We start from the raw sequence: 16,066 nt of genomic DNA, 5'->3' as shown, positions 1-16,066 counted from the left end.
TTAACCTCCACCTTCAGCGCCTCCTGGGTGCTTGTTTTCCGCCCCGGGCATCTCTGTAGATTGAACATTCCAAGCGCCACCGCAAATATCTCAGCCTCTGAGAATATCTCCGGGGAATGCTATGTTATGTTGTTGATTCATGTAGGACACGTGTCCCCTGTGTATTGTATGTATCGTGTAGAGCAGTGATGATGATGGTTTGGTGTAGATGCTTTGCAGGGGCTGTGTTTATTCCTTTTTTTTCCTTGTGCTCAGGAAGGGGTTGCTAGTAGGATGGATGATGGATTGACCGTTTTGGTGGAGGGTCTGTGATGTGTTCAATTACTATCCATAGACGCTGTAGATAATTGTTGATACAATTCAAGTCGGTAGTTCACAGGTTGCATGGGCTTGGTGGGTAATGTGACCGAGGCATTGACGTGAAATATGTAGGACTCGGTTGTTCTGCTACTGGTGTGCAATTTTGGATGGAGAGGAGTTGTAGTAGTCGTAGTCTTATTTATACATATAGTTTGCAGTTCTATCGAGCACTAGTGTTACATATACATCATTACGTCAATACTATTCGACTGCATTTCCTTCTTTGTTTAAAATGAAAGCCACTACTACAACGAACTGCAAAGGAAACTACCTCGACTGAAAAGACGTCGTTGCGCAGAGTCAACCGAGAGGAGCCACTTAAGAGTACCTTAATTATCTAGAAATTCTCTACCATGACTGCATGCTTTTGTGCAATGTGCTTGGAAGTCCGCTTAGATTATATTATTCAAGCGCAACGCTATCTCTTAGTTAAAACGTGCTCTTGCATATGAAACCCCCTCTGCTGAATTCTGATCGCATAATGCATATCCAGACGTAATCTCGCTTGTCAAACACCAAAGACACCCGGCCTTAAGCGCCGCTGACAACATCAAGCTCCCCATTTGACCGTTCGGTTCTGGGCCGCGGTTTATGGCGGCCTAGCCATGCATGCATATACTACCGAAGTAACATTTGCATAAGCAGCTAGGATCAGACCTGATGTCACGCCATTAGCATCCGTCGGACCGGGCACAGAAGTGGATCATTGGCGACCAGGGGCTATTCCAGTGACCAGTGAGATCCCACATCCAGATGCAGTAATATCAGCCCATTGGACTCCAGTAATGCGCTGGATGAGCCGGCTCTTATATCTTGGCTTAGTCGTAGCCTCGCATTGCAGAACCCACCTCTTGCCTCGCATAATGGTGCCCATCTCAGTTTCTCTACAACGTAGAATACCCCAGACATATCCCTGGTTTGGATTCCTTCAGACCCAGCTGCTGCTGCGTCGAGGACACCCTAAAAAAGGCCCTGAACCGGCTCAGGGTCATAATTGCACGCAGCCACAAAATGGAGCACCAATACCTCTGTATGCGGTGTAATGCAGCTATGCTCTCTTACACACGAATCTGTTACCGAACATGATCAAGCCTGGCTTGGATCGTCTTGTCATCGAAGTGACCTTCTTCGCCAACGTAGTTGTGAAGGGCTTCTGAAAACATCAAGCGACGGGGTGCCTTTCGTCCCGTCATGAGCTCAAACTGCGGTATCGCTTGCTCGACCACATTGTCAAGTCCATCAACTAATACCCAAGGGCGCCCGGTTTCAGTCCGAATACGACGCATCTGGCGCAGCAATGGAGTGTCCAGTGGCTTGTAAGCGAACTAGCATGAAAACGTTAGTCAGGCCCACCTGTGCACATCATTAAAGAACTTACCTCAAGGACTACGCCGCCAGTGGGGCTTCCCAGCCATTGCATAGGCATTTCAAAGTTGGCTGGCGGTTCATCGCGGTCGCGGTCCGCAGGCACACAAGATGCGATCATGCAAGGCGGACAGGCATCCTCAGGCCATTCATCCTTCAATGACTTGAGCACATACACAACTTCCGCCGAGTCCACTTGTGAGGCTGCCCATGAGTTGAAATGGCGAGCAACACTTTCCGCTCGTGACAAAGTTCTATTGTAGATGAAGATCTTACGGCATCCGAGCCGCAGCATAGCATAGACAGCGGCGCGGGCCATACCGCCCGCTCCTATCACCAGCCCAGTAGTCTTCGATGGGCTGATGGCATTGCGTGGAGAGAGGTTGCGGTTGATGCAGTTCATAATGCCAACCCAGTCCGTATTCTCACCGTACCACCCTAGCACAGGTCCAGCCTGGTTACGCCGACTCGCCTGCTCTTGTAGAGGATACATGGACCCATCAGGGCCGGCGCGCAGGGGTACGATGGTGTTTATCGCACCAATTGCCTCCACATGGCGGCTTTTCGCCGCGAGCTTATGTGATAGTTGTACTCTCCAAGGCTGAACCACACTTGACCCTCCAAAATGCGAATCCCTGCCCAACCGATCCATGATTGCAAGCGAGGGCGAGTCCGGTATGGTATAAGTATGGCTCATGCCACAGTGACGGAAAGCAGCGTTGTGCATTGCAGGGGACAGACTGTATGCGACATTACCTCCGAGGATGAAGAACTGGAGCGGGTCCAGGACGTAACTTTGGAACAAGGCCTGAACTGCGTCACGAGAAGTGATCTGCGGGTCTCGCTCGTTGTCGGAAGACCTTTCGATTGCTGGGTGAGTTACAGATGTGAGGATAGAATTGAACACTTGCGAGGTGCGGCCAAGACGGCCAATGTTGTATGCGATAACCGGTGGATGTTCGCCGGGCAAGGCATGAACCTTGTTTGTAAATTTAGCAACCGCTGCGTTATCCTCACGCGACGTAGCCACTCGAAGAAAGCGAACGAGCTGACACCCCAGCTTCTCGGCTTCAGAATAGAGGGAAAGGCATTCTTCGCTCTCCCATGTCTCTGGCGCAGAAGGTTCGAATATGCGTTGACCAATAATCTTTGTGTTGCCTCTGGTACGGATTGCCTCCTCCACTCGGGACCGTTCCTGGCTCAAGTCTACGGCCAGATATTCAACCGCCAGCCGTAGAGCATGTTCCACAATAGTGAAGTATAAAGTGTTCACCTTTGTAGCAGACAAATCACCTCTAGCAATTCCGGTGGAGGATTTATCTATTGAGATTATGATGGGCGTACGAGCATTCCTCCGGAGTAGAGCGACCTGCTTGCTGAGAGTTGCTGTCAATCCCGTGCTCCAGCGGTCAACACACAGCTCAATGGCATCACCTCCTGACTCAAGCTCCTGCAGTTTGACATTGCCTTCTGCCAGGTCGGAAGATCGTACAAAAATGGCATGGGTGAAGGACCGGAGTTCCGGGGGGGTCTCAAGCAGGACAAAAGGCGAGTCATAACTGGTGTGTCCTACATCGGTGCCAGTCACGAAACGCACGAAGCGCGTGAAGTCCTCTTTCGCTTCTTTCAACTTGAAGGAATAATCAACGCATCGTCGGTCCGGCGATCCCTCATCCGTCTGGGAAGCGATACTGGAATGATCTTCAACATTGTAGAACTCGAAATTCGAGCATGTTCTGTGTAGGGGATCGCCCTCGGCAAGGAGTTTGACCGACTGCTCCTCCAGGCCTAATAGGCTTTGAATGCGATCCATGTCGCGAACTATGTATACAATGGGATTGGTAGCAGAATAGTGACGAAGGTGCTCTTGAACCGGACGGGTAAGGCTGCCGAGACCGCATTCAATCACACAACGTGAGCGGTGGTTGTCAAGCATTGACTTGAGGACTTCGACATCGCGTTGCTGGAATTCCTGACTTCCATAGCGCTTGAGGTACTCATGCCTGGTATGTCCGGTCACTTCCTTAAAATAGTGGTCTTCCGTGATGAACCGCCGTTTCAACGCAGTGGCAGCGACAAATCCCAGAGACCGCTTTCCGCATCCCCGGATGCCCACAAGCACCAGAGAGGCATCAGGATCGAATCTCCGGCGCTTATCTACCGGGGATATCTTGTGCATTGTGGACGTTTACGTGGATCAGTGGGACGGAGGTCTTGTGTGGTCGGTGCGCGGGAAGCAAGACTGTCCGCTGCAGAAAGTCTAAGTTGCTAAGAGCAACGATTAATCAAGGTGATATCAGCAGTGTATCCGAAGCAACCCAATGAGGACCAATCATCTGCACTCCGTCATATTCGAAGTGGCCATGCTTCAATTGAGGGAGGATAGCGTTGTCGAGGGCCGCTTTTTAATCTTTTTTTTTTCCTGTGACTGAAGCGGAGAAGCTAGTATACCGGGGAAGATGGCGGGGGTGAGGAAATGGTGACTAGCTTTTGCTAGCTATCGGGCGGAGGCGGAGTGCAGTAAGTGCGGCAGGGACAAAGGCGGTCAATTGGCGCAGCACCTGGCATGCCTGCGAGGGCAGCAATGGGACGGAAACGTGTTGAAGCAGGCTGGGCAAGCAGGCGTGATTGGTTTGCTGGGGCAAAGGCAACCGGGGGGCGCTGGAGAAAGTGTGATTATAACAGAACCAAAGGATGACAGTTGGGGGACCATGGCAAGAATGCTCGGTTGCGGCCATCAGCCACCGGAGTCCCAAAGGGTTCGCGGGTTCAGCATCTCCAGCCGCATTGCCGGACCATCGCATCTGCCACGAGTGACCGCCTGCCCTCCAGGCTGTTGGCGGATAAGTCAATACCCGGATAGACGATCTCCATCCGCGGGACTCTCCGTAATCCGTATACGACATAGATTGGCCTGAGTGTCACCCCCGATCCATCGGTAGCCACCTACTCAATTAGTCTCTTCAACCGCATGCTAGTATTTATCATTAATCAATAAGCATGCGTCCCTGATAAGTAAACCGACCCCATTCTCCAGGCAGAAACAAAACGCCTGTTTAGCGGGCGTGTGATGGGCTAATAGGTGGGTAGCCAGCAGCTGCGAAAACGATGGTAATCCAATCAATAGAAAATATGGTTCTGTCAAATCCGGGTCAATCTGTGCCTACATCACTCTAAAGTCTAGCACGTCGGCCCATTAGCCCAGTAGCATTGAATCGAATGTATATGCTTAAACTTGAATGGAGTATAGTGAGTGGTACTACTGTATCACTTCGCGTCACCGGGGTAAGGACCCTGCACGATTATTCGGACCCGATGGGTATACCGACGCCCGGAGGCCTGGGACTGATGAACCCTTGAAGATGTATATCTCCTCCATCTGCATGACTACCGAGTCGGGATGCCGGATCTTTTGCCGGATCCGCGAATGATCTGAAGGTCATTATTCAGTAGCCGAGTCAAGAGCTTGACACGGACAGTGAGCATGCTGAAGAGAAGGACGTACCAGGAAGGGTGTCGGACCCCTGGAACCGGCGAATCAGAAGCCAAAATGGGTCGGTTAGTTCGGAGTGCCACAATAGACAGTAAACTAGTCGTGGTTTGGATTCTTCTTGGGCTCGACGCCTTTGTGGGGTGGACTTTACGGTTGGTCCGCCGACAGCGGAACGGCCGGTTTTCGGCGGTTCTATCTGCTCAGTGATTGGGCTAGTGGGTTTCGAGTTTGATAATTAGGAAGACGGTTGGGCGCCCTTTTCGTCTATCCATTAGGTGATAGTAGATAGCCACAGACAATGGAGGTTTGAAGTCAGCATTGAGGACCCATGATTCGTAACTAGTCAGGACATAATGATGGCCACAGATGGGGGAACTAAGAAAGCAGGAACATTATCGGTTCGAAAGCTTAGATGTACGCTATCCTTGTCCTCTAGACTTATTGTGATTAGTTCCCTCGGACGCGAAGGATAATAATAGGAACTGGTAGGTGGTTGGTTACGCGGATTATTGATGCGAAGAATTCTTGGCTGATTGACACGGTTCAAGAGAATGCTATTTTTGTGAGTCGCTAGGAACAGAGGAGGCTGAGCCTGAGGAAGTTATTATTATCAGACAACACTAAATATTGGGGGGGTGTGATGGAGTATGGATTATGGAGAGAGGGAGCGAGCACGAATCCCACCGAGCCAAGACGGCGAAGGACGGCGGAAGTCTCGGTTTCTCCTGCAGCCAAAAGGTGCAGGGACTGTGTAGGGGGAAGCAGTTGGGAGGAAAGTCTCCCACACCGCGTCGTGGAGAAGCCGTGGGGATCCGGTGTGGGGTGCTAGCCTCAGGCACAACATGGCCCTCCGTTTTGAGGAGAATCTCACCACACGAAAAGTGGGAATTTTTGGGTAAAAAAAACCTTTTTTGGCACTATCATCTAGGTTATCTCGATTTTCTTACTGTTTTAAGAATAGAAAAAGAATTTTTATTTTCTTCTTACGTGATTTAATACCATTTATTATTATTACTTTTTTTCCTTAGCATTGAATTCTGGAAAATCGTTGCAGCTGCCAATCTCAGTCCCGACGGAACCCAAAACTCACCCGGAAAAGGGCGACTAAACCCAACCATCATCCACTAAGTAACTCACTAAAGACAAAGTAAACTAGTAGTCAAACTTTTTTGAATTGTTTTATTTTATTTATTATTCTATTTTATTTTTCCAATATTTTTGCTCATCCCGAAGTTTTTGCCCCGATCTTTCCCTTCCCCTCCTTCTCCCGTCCCTTGTACTTTCCCCCGTTGCGGTCCCTTCAACTTGCAGCTCGTAGTGTAATTTTTTTTTTACTTTTATACACTTTCCCGGATCCCTTTCTAAACTTGGTTGCCTCAGGATGGGTCTGGGCCGATGCACCAACTCCATATTGGATTGGATGGACCAAGGAGATTCAACAGCGAGACCCTGAGGTGGCTGTGGTAGCTATCATCCATCTTTAGACTCATTGGATTCTTGCGTAATACTACTTGCCATCGCTTTTCTTGACAAGTTCTTTTCCGATTGCGTCTGGGGGACCCGAGGGTCTTGTTTTATAACAGACGGGCATGCACTGCGGGATAACCTTTTCGGCTTGCTCCAATCCCTCCGCCGCGGTCCCTTTCTCGGCTTGCCTGGCGACTACTACTTACTACTACTTACCTACGACTATTACCTTAACCTTCCCAGGTTACTTGAACTTTACACTTCCTATTCCTATTACTCCCTACTGAACTGAACCGAAAACTGCCTTTTCCGTCACGCCTTCTTAACCTTCCCCCTTCTGGTCGGTGTCATTTCTGGGAGGCCCGACCACCTTTCGCTCGCTACCTTCTTCTCTTCTTTCCTCTCTTTTTCCTGCTTTCATGACATGCCATATCTTTTTTAATTAACCCTCTCCCATGGACGAGGGTTCCGATTCTAAAGCCCCTCGACGGAAGAGGGTGTCGAGAGCCTGTGATCGCTGTCGAAGTAAAAAGGTCAGTTAGAATCAATCAATCAATCAATCAATTAATTAATACCTTTTCTTTTGGCTTCTCTGCTTCTTTCTCTCCCCACTCTTTTATAGATTTTCCCCTTCCTATTCTCCATCTCCATCTTTCTCTTGCTTTTAGCCCGATCGGTGCAATTCAACCCCGAACTGCAGGTGGAATTTCATTCTGTACTCGGTAATGTTCGGGGCGGCGTTCTTGCGTCACGTCACGTACTTGCCCGTTTTCGGTGCTTGTTATCGCCTCGGAGCTGCAGCTCAGCTGCCCACTGCCGTTTCAATTGGCCATCTACTCTCCTTCTTTCCTACTTCCTCAACTCAACATCCTGGATCTGCTTGCCCCTTCAGTTTCTATCTACTTCTCCACCATGTCTTTAATTCCCACCCTCCATGCTGACAATGACCTCCAACTTTTAGGACAAGTGCGATGGACTACGTCCCGCTTGTTCGGCCTGCCAGGCTTCAGGCCAGACCTGCTCATATGATCCCCATGCAAAGAAGCGCGGGTTACCAGAGGGCTATGTTCGTGGCCTGGAGAAGCTCTGGGCCTTGTCCATCTGCAATATCGATGGCTTCGAAGACACAATGCTAACTCTACTGGGGACCACCGCCGAATCAGCTGGTCGGAGACAGAAGCTCATGTCCTTATGGACGGATGATGGCGCATCAGAGACACTGCATGAATCTTGGAAAACCAGTCGCCTATATGGGGCACTCGAGAAGATGCTGTCTAACTCTGAGCCAGTCACGGAGAGCTCAGGAAAGCGCTCTCGGGAAGACCATGATGACGGCACCGGAAGTGAATGGGGATTCCGCATCGACCGTAGTTCGACTCCTCTCGCTCATGATGCTCCGCGTGTTGTTGAGCCTTCCACCTCTCCCCATGCTAAAAGGCCCCGGCTGGCCGCTCCCACAGACAGCAGAATCACCACGTATACCGCCAGCGCTACGAATGCCCTGCAATTACCCCCGCAGACCTCGCAGTTGTTAGACGTCTATTTCGCAGTCACTCACTCATGGTTCCCAATCGTCGCAAAACACAACATCTTACGAGCATCGTACCTGTATGCAAGCGCGCCGCTATCTGTCGCAAAAATGGCCCCAGGTTCGGGCGACCACGCCGCATTGTGGGCCTTGCTCAGTTACACCATTTCGCAATCTCGGGTTAACCCGCAGGACGGGGCGTTGGAAGCGCTTTCGAAAACCAAGGAGTATTACTCGGTAGCTCGAAGCTTGATTCCTTCTGAAACGGAGCGGTTCGAGCTTGGACATGTGCAGGCACTGTTGCTGCTGACGTTGGTTAACATCGGCCTGGAGGACTGGACTGCTGCCTGGCTGTTGAGTGGCCAGGCTGTTCGCATGGCCATTTCGATGGACCTTGGAGCCTTCATGGACGTTCGACGATCGGACGAGTTGAGGCAAGGAAAGGCGGTTTTCCTTGGGTGTTTTGTGATTGACTCGTTGCTTTCGTTCCGTTTGTCGAGGAGACCGTGCATGCATCCTCGTGATCTCACCATGGTCGGGCTGTTGGAAGAAGATGGCTTGGAAGAGTGGAACTCATGGTCGGATGTCTTGCCACCTACGGGGGCTGGACAAGGGAAGAGCCCTCCTCGACGGGGTCCGCTGCTCGCTCTAAGCTGCTTCAATCGACTAGTCGAGTTAGCCGGTGTACTGAATAAGATTGCTCGCGACTCCACGGCCGGACCAAACGCACCCTTATTCGCACAACAACTAGTCATGGAGCTTAAGCAATGGGATGATCGTCTTCCTCTTGGATGTCGCTTGATTGGCCCAGAAAGTATCTATCCGGAACGACACTCGGCCTTGCTCCCGCACCAGAGCTACCTTGGCCTGACATATGTGGCTACGCTTCTGTGGCTTTATCTGCGCATTGCGCCTCAGGAGCTTGGGCTGCATCGCTCTCAACGGCCGGCTATCGAAGGAGCCAAGAAACTCCTTTATAGAGCTCTTCCAATGGTGTCCCAGCACCTTGATAACTTTCAGGTTTGCGGTTTGCCGCCGATATTCGAGCTTTCTTTGCGCACTATCGCCGAACAAGCGTTCACTCTGCGCAATAAAATCGAATCCGACATGTTCCCTTTTGGACGGTGGACTGAAGCGCTCCTTCAGCGAACCACGGAGCTTAGTTCAACTTGGCCAGTGTATCGCTCATTGTCTGCTTCCATCGATCACTGGTACCGTTCTAAAGATCTCCCCGGAAACCCTGCTCTATCCTATCAGCCACCAGAGGCAGGATCAGCACCCGGAATGGCTAGCGGTATGACCAGTACTGCACTACCCACTGGGACTATGGCAACATCGGCGGCAGGGTATCCGAACATAATGGGCGAGCCTACGATGAACCCTCACCTGAGAAGGACTGCACCTGGAATGGGGGATTCCGATTATACATCTGCCATTATGGGCATCACTATCCCTGTGGACGGACAGTACATGACGCCAAAAGATCCCACGGTGGAAAATCCTGATCTATCCATGATGGACGTGTCCTTCCAACAAACCTTGGACGGGCGAACGGCACACATGGACAAGTCCGAGCCTGCTGCTGCTCTGAATGCAGCATTACCGCGGGGCCCGCGCCCCCATCCGTCTACACCCGACTCTGGGGTGTCAAGTTCGATGATGTCGGTCACCGGCCCGGGCGTTATACACGAACGTTCTGTACCTTCCGGAGATAGGAGCTCGGATACGACAGAGCGTATCGGCTCAACCGGCGACATTGACGCCATCTTCAAGGATCTTGCATATCTCGACACCACAGAGTGGGCTAACAATCGCGAGGCCGCGCTGAAGGATTTCGGATTTATTGACGAGAGTACATTCCAGGCTTTCTGCCATGACCCAGACCGACTCGCTGGGACTCAGCCGTTGGTACATCCCCCGTCGATTGCCGACATCTGGCCGCCACCGGGCTTTTTCCCGGAGACGTTTCGTGACACTACGGAAGATGTGATGGAGGGTTGAGTGGCCGTTTTTTCATTTCTTTACATCTTGCTTTTGACCAAGCAGAGGTCGAAGGGACCTTCATAGGGACTTATCCCTATTTCTGATATATATGGAAAACCTTCACGAATCTCTGTTTTCCGCTATGTATGATGGTGGTGCTATCAACGCACGCATCACCCTTTTTTTGCCATCTCTCTTGTTCCTTGTTGATGATACCCAATGTAAGTAACACATTACAAAGAAGACCGAAGTCGACTAGCGGATTTCAATCATGATGCTGATAGTCCTCGTTACAGTCCAGAAAACCTCGAATGCAACAGGGAGTTAGGATTTTAGGTATCTAGGAGTTGGTTATTGCTATTGGTGCATGCATATACATCGTCGCAAACCCTGATATTGAGGGTCTGTGGCTCGTGAGCCCACGTTTACAATAAAATGGTCTCATTCAACCATCGTTCAACATTCTCCACCACCCCTGAATACACTCGACCTCCGAGTTGAGCCAGCCAGCCAGCCCACTTCTAGCCGTCCTGACGTAACATTGAGCACGACGTGATCCGGTTTCAGACCCGCTTTGTCTAAACTAAAAAGCACGGTCTTCCTTGCATCCGTGCCTAGTAGATATCTAGTAGCTACTCCGTAGTAGAAAAGTAGCAAAGTACCTTGTTGGTATGCACTAATCCCCACCAACGATTAGGCACCGATGCTTATTCCCTTATAGCACCTCCTGCTATTAATCAATCCACCGCGAGCTAACCAACCACATGTACCATTTTACAAAGTACATACATTAGTAGTTGACTAATTACCTCTTTCCATGATTCAATCCCTACTCTCATTCCATCTTCTAGTCCGAATTCGCAGGTTTATGCCGCATTTCTCTCCTATCCTATCAGTCCCCATCTTCCAAGCAAATTACACAGTAAACCTGTCTGCCTTCTTTTACCTCTCTTCCGATTGGTACTTGGTAATTGGTGTTGTTCATTTCCAGAGGAGATTACTTTCAAAAGTGCCTTGCTTTCTATAGGTTCTGGCTTCAAGGTTTTTCCTAGAGACGGAAAAGAGGTACCTGACTAATTCTCACAGAGACCAACTACTTGTAGTAAATTAGTTGAACAGGTGTGATCTCTATTTTTCCATGTTCATGTGCACATTTTATACATTTATTGCTCGAATGTGGTGGTCTGAGAGTTCTGTCTATGGTTGGTGTCTTCGATGGGGTGCAGGTTGGTAAGTAGGCACCAGTCTTGGTTTGGTAGCAAAGGTAGTGAAACTGGTACCTGTGTGCTGCGTGAGCATGAGCTGGTAGGTAGCTATGGTATTAAGGTTGCGGTAGCATACTTGGTGTTTGTTGACGGAACTACTAAATGGAGTTGAGTGAGAAATGTGATAGTCCAATATGTGTGGAAGGATATTCTGGGGTGTAACATGTTGTACACTACTAATGGAATTTCATCTGCTGTATGTTGGATCATCATATGTCTCATTGGGTCATAAGAAGTCAATGCTACCTCGCGTGGTGATATCTGGGGGTAAAAGAAAAATAAGATGCAGGAAATTAAAGCCGTCATGACAGCCAGCCCATCGAAAAACGCCCCCAGGCAGAACCCAAAACCAAACATGAACTACGCCAAAACATGATCCGGAAATTCCGGCTTCCTCCAGGTACATACAGCCCCACGGAAGATGGGAAAAGAAAATAGAGAAACCCCTCCTTTAACCCCTTTTATCGTCGACCAGCAGCCAGCAACATTAATTGGTGAAAGCTCAGAACGCCGCAAACCGTCTTCCTGGTCGTTTATTGTATGAGAAAGATGCATGAGAAATTGATGGCTAGGAAATCAAGTGCATTAAGTCGTAAAGCCCGCTCTGCGACCTTGTGGATGCTCCACGGAGAGGGAATCACCGCCTCCAGCCGACGTTCCATATCACATGTGCAATGTCCTTGGCTGTGTTTACGGTGTCTGCCACACGGTCAAAAATGCTTGCACTCAATGGTTCGTCTTCTTCGTTGGGTGTTATTCCTCCCGGAGACATCGAATGGAAGTAGTAATCGAGCTCCTCGTCATCTTCTGGATTCACAAACCAGGGACGGCTTAGGCTTCCTATGCCATATGAGTTGCGGCTTGGTTCCCAGTCGAATTCCACGTCATTATCTTCTTCGTCAAGAAGGAAATTAGCAGATGGCGTGATGTTCCTGCCAGATCGTGCACTTTTCCGCGTCGACTTCTCGGCTCCGGACGAAGTAGGCGACGTGGAGTTCAGGAAGTAGCTGGACCACCGACCCATTATTGAGGATGCTGGTGATTCCGATGTAGTTTGTCCGTTCCCACGGGCATCCCCTCGGCCATCTGGCAGATCATCCGGATGGTCCGACGCATCCCATCGGTACTTGAGTGTGGTAGAAGGAAGCGGGGCAATGGTTTTGTTTTCACCAGTAACGCTACCACGAGGCGTACCTTTGTCGCTGAGCGACGAGTCAGAATGAATGTGTTTCATCATGACGATACCATCCTCTGATGACTCATCCCCGAAATGAGCAGGCCATCCATCGTCTTCCTCTTTCGCTTCGACAGCAATACATTGCACCACCTCGTTATTGAAGTGAATATGCCGTCGTTCGCTAGGGGTGGCCGACGTTGATGTATTGGTGGCGGTACCCTTAGCAGTACCCCCCACGGGAGTGGTGGACGACTTGCTAAGCATATGTCCAAACTCCGAGGAGGCCCTCTGTAATGGGGGACGGTTACGGTTGATCTCGGCCTCCTGTGCTTTTAAAATGGCTCCCGCATGTTGCAAGAGCGTATGCTGGGACAGAGAACGCTGCAAGATAGTCTCAGAAGCCGTTCTCTTCTTCAATATTGGTTTCCTATCCGGGTACAAGGTCGGTGTCTCCAAACGGCTGGGAGGAGGAGAGCCATTGAATGCTTTCTCCCGCTTATTGCACGTCTTTAAGGGTCCGTACAACCACGTCACATCGCAGTCCTTCAGCCTATTGGGAGTGTTAGCAAAGAGCCAAGGCCTAAGGGACTCTGTTCAAGAACTGACCAGTTGAGGGCTTCTGGCGATACTGTACCCAGGTTGAGTTTCAGCTTGGCCCACGTCCTCCACGAGGCATTCTCTAGCCTTGTCCCATTTTCATATATGTTCCTCCGGGCGACGACGTAACGCCACGACGCCCAAATATCCTCCTGTCTCCATTCATGAGATAGATAATCCACGTGCCTCGATGGCTCATCCTCGATTGTACTATCATCAGCAGCCGGTGCTTGCGTCAGGCGTGGGAAGTCCGCCGAGGAGTCCACAGACACATCACTGAGGGCTTCAGGCTCCTTCTGTGCAAATTGGCTGGAATCGTACGACGGCAGGACCAACTCGTCATCATCATGGCCCTCACTCATAAGAGATAGACTGCTCAGAGTCGCAGGCGTGGGTGGGAGATTCCCCACAGCTGTAATAGTGAAATCCGGGGATGGAGACGCTGACCGCGACGGGGAGGACACCACAGCATCAGAACGATCCTTGCGATGATATGCGGGCAGATTAAATTTGGCTGTGGCGACATTGGGCTCTTCGAGGAAGTAGGTTTGGGTGATTGGACTTCGCAAAGGGTCCGGAGAAAAGCGTGATCGCCCCTCGTTCGAGGCGGGAAGTATGGCCGTCATCCTAGCAGCTCAATCAGGTACATAAGGGCAGTCTGCGAATGGGATGGCCGTTGCAAGGGCTGGAGTTGAAGCAGAAAAGGTGGAACAATTGATTGAGATAGAATGTTTCGTCTCCAATGGAAAGGCGCGAGAGGCGTCGAGGAAAGGCCCGCTATCTAGGAATGGCGACAAAGTGCTGAGATCATGGTACAGTATGGGGTAGGCCAGAGTAGGATTTGATCTTGATTGGCAGCATATATGAAGGGGCAGCTAAGGCGCCTCGGAGATGTTATAGGGCGAGAGAGCTAGTAAGATGTATGTTGAAGGGCCATCAAGGTGTCAGGGAGTGAGTGATATGCGAGAGTTATTAACGGCTCCAAACAAGCCCCTCGGAGGGGGGTGGAGAAGGCCTTTTGCTCGGTCGCACGAAAGGATCGGAAACTTGGATGGGGTCGAAGCTAGATTAAGATGAAAGGTCGGGAATAAACCAGCGTGTGTATGGGAGTCGCAGGGTGAAAGGCAAGAGTCGTAAAGTAACGTTGACGGGAAGCGGCGGGAAACCGGAAATACCTGTCTCTCTCTCTCTCTTCTTTTGCGAGTGCGAGTTTAGTGATAGTGGCGAGTGGAGATGCGATAATGCACGGGGGGGTTCGACCGTTGATTCTTCTTTTTTTTTTTTGGTATTATTATTTTTTATCTTTTTATTTTCGTTTTGATAAAAAGAAAATCTCTTAATTCTTCCCAGGTACTAGACCAGGATCTAAAGAGTCTAGATACCCGATGGTAGGGGGGCGAAGGGGGAAGGAAGCGTTGATGTCGCGCGGATCAAGTGAGGTTTGGTAGATAAACCAACGAGAAGGATCAGAAACGCAGGGTACCGCGTCGATGGCTTGGCGGAAGGAGGATTTGTTGGAGAATTGATTACGATTGACGTACGCGTGGGTTAAGAAAGAAGTACGAGTATATTCCCACCCCCCTTTCCCCTCTCCTTCGTATCAAGCAGTGCACAGTACCTAGGAACGGGTACCTCCCAAGGAGGGCATCAAACAAGGTTGAACCAGCACACAGAAGAATCTGTTCGGTGCTTTTCTCGATCTTGTTTGCCACCAAAGAACCAAATGCTCGCAAAGTGAATCATGACGACGGTACCTCGAATGGAAATCCGGCCGGGTGGGGACGAAGCAGTTGCGCTAAGACATGTCGGTCTAGTCTCCAGCAACTTTTACTCTTTCCCGTCTAGTGCATGTATTCTGGCACATTGCTGATTGGTTGGCACTGGAATGGTGTAACTCTCGTGGTGCATGAGTGTGGGTCACATTAAGCATTTCGCAGCCCGCCATTGGCTCTCATTTAGGTGGGGTTAGACCAGTCTTGACACCCGAACATCGACGATCCAGAGCCAGCCTCATTAAGCAATGTTCTTTCGGACTTACTGAAGGTTTTACCTGTCGTCCATAGTACAGTCTCCCTCGTATTATCTACTATATATCCATACTGAGCTGCCTAAGCTAGCTAAATTACTACCTTGCTATCAGGAATCGAGCTATGTGTCCTAGACAAAGCCTCCGATCTATACCTTAGCCGCATACCAATCATCGACGGACTTTACGTACTGCGACCGGAGTCTAGAAGGACTCCGAGACCCCCAAGACGCGCTAATTATGCACTGTAGTGAGGTCTCTTCCTAACATCCGGTTTGGAGCTGTGCGGGAGGGACGTGCGATAAATTACTTACTAACTGCTACCTCCCCATGCCCCGGGGATGACAGATCAATGGCCTTACCCAGTCACTAAACTAGACTAGACGGGGCATGGCAGCTAGCGTGAACATCATCATAATCTCATTCCCAGGCCAGAAACACGGAGCAGAGTAGTCAGGGATCAGATTGTTTCCTCCCTTAGCGACCCCCCTTCCCGATGCGTCGAGTATCAGACCCACCGGCTTTTCATTCCCGCAGTATCCCTTGGGAGAGAATGATGTGATATTGATAAGGAGAAGCAGAACAAAGAACCCGAGAGTTTGCCAGTCACTCTCCTCCTGCCTGTTTGGATTTCTGGGGAAACCTCCGCACGGTCTGTTGAAGTCCAGATCCCAGATCCTCGGCAAGCCAATGCGCGACCGTTGCTTCGTTCATTCCGGGGCACCCGCTAAACAGGAGAAGATCCATTTTCCCCTTCTCCTCTCCCGATGAATGACCGATCCACCCAGAACTGTATCTACTGTTT

General features: G+C 50.3%; 4 protein-coding genes across 4 annotated transcripts; 1 reads left to right on the top strand and 3 right to left on the bottom strand.

Moving 5' to 3' along the window:
- Positions 1-1,418: 1,418 nt before the first annotated feature.
- On the bottom strand, positions 1,419-4,056 carry BO79DRAFT_31508 (repressor protein). Its single transcript, XM_025689065.1, has 2 exons — positions 1,739-4,056; positions 1,419-1,685 (listed from the first exon to the last, which is right to left on the bottom strand). The coding sequence occupies exons 1-2, from the start codon at positions 3,902-3,904 to the stop codon at positions 1,434-1,436; spliced, it is 2,418 nt and encodes an 805-aa protein (XP_025537911.1). The 5' UTR covers positions 3,905-4,056; the 3' UTR covers positions 1,419-1,433.
- Positions 4,057-6,913: 2,857 nt separating this feature from the next.
- Positions 6,914-10,511, top strand: BO79DRAFT_175986 (putative C6 transcription factor). Its single transcript, XM_025679826.1, has 3 exons — positions 6,914-7,218; positions 7,647-10,417; positions 10,493-10,511. Exons 1-2 carry the CDS (start codon positions 7,141-7,143, stop codon positions 10,212-10,214), a joined length of 2,646 nt encoding a protein of 881 aa, XP_025537910.1. The 5' UTR covers positions 6,914-7,140; the 3' UTR covers positions 10,215-10,417; positions 10,493-10,511.
- Positions 10,512-11,315: 804 nt separating this feature from the next.
- BO79DRAFT_31490 (uncharacterized protein) lies at positions 11,316-11,958 on the bottom strand. Its single transcript, XM_025689063.1, has 2 exons — positions 11,538-11,958; positions 11,316-11,483 (listed from the first exon to the last, which is right to left on the bottom strand). Exons 1-2 carry the CDS (start codon positions 11,816-11,818, stop codon positions 11,360-11,362), a joined length of 405 nt encoding a protein of 134 aa, XP_025537909.1. The 5' UTR covers positions 11,819-11,958; the 3' UTR covers positions 11,316-11,359.
- BO79DRAFT_31493 (protein phosphatase regulator REG1) lies at positions 11,959-14,311 on the bottom strand. Its single transcript, XM_025689064.1, has 2 exons — positions 13,245-14,311; positions 11,959-13,188 (listed from the first exon to the last, which is right to left on the bottom strand). Exons 1-2 carry the CDS (start codon positions 13,859-13,861, stop codon positions 12,099-12,101), a joined length of 1,707 nt encoding a protein of 568 aa, XP_025537908.1. The 5' UTR covers positions 13,862-14,311; the 3' UTR covers positions 11,959-12,098.
- Positions 14,312-16,066: the final 1,755 nt, after the last annotated feature.

This window comes from Aspergillus costaricaensis (assembly GCF_003184835.1).
Source record: "Aspergillus costaricaensis CBS 115574 unplaced genomic scaffold BO79scaffold_22, whole genome shotgun sequence".
Classification (NCBI taxonomy): domain Eukaryota; kingdom Fungi; phylum Ascomycota; class Eurotiomycetes; order Eurotiales; family Aspergillaceae; genus Aspergillus; species Aspergillus costaricensis.
This window is presented reverse-complemented; position numbering and strand designations above follow the sequence as displayed.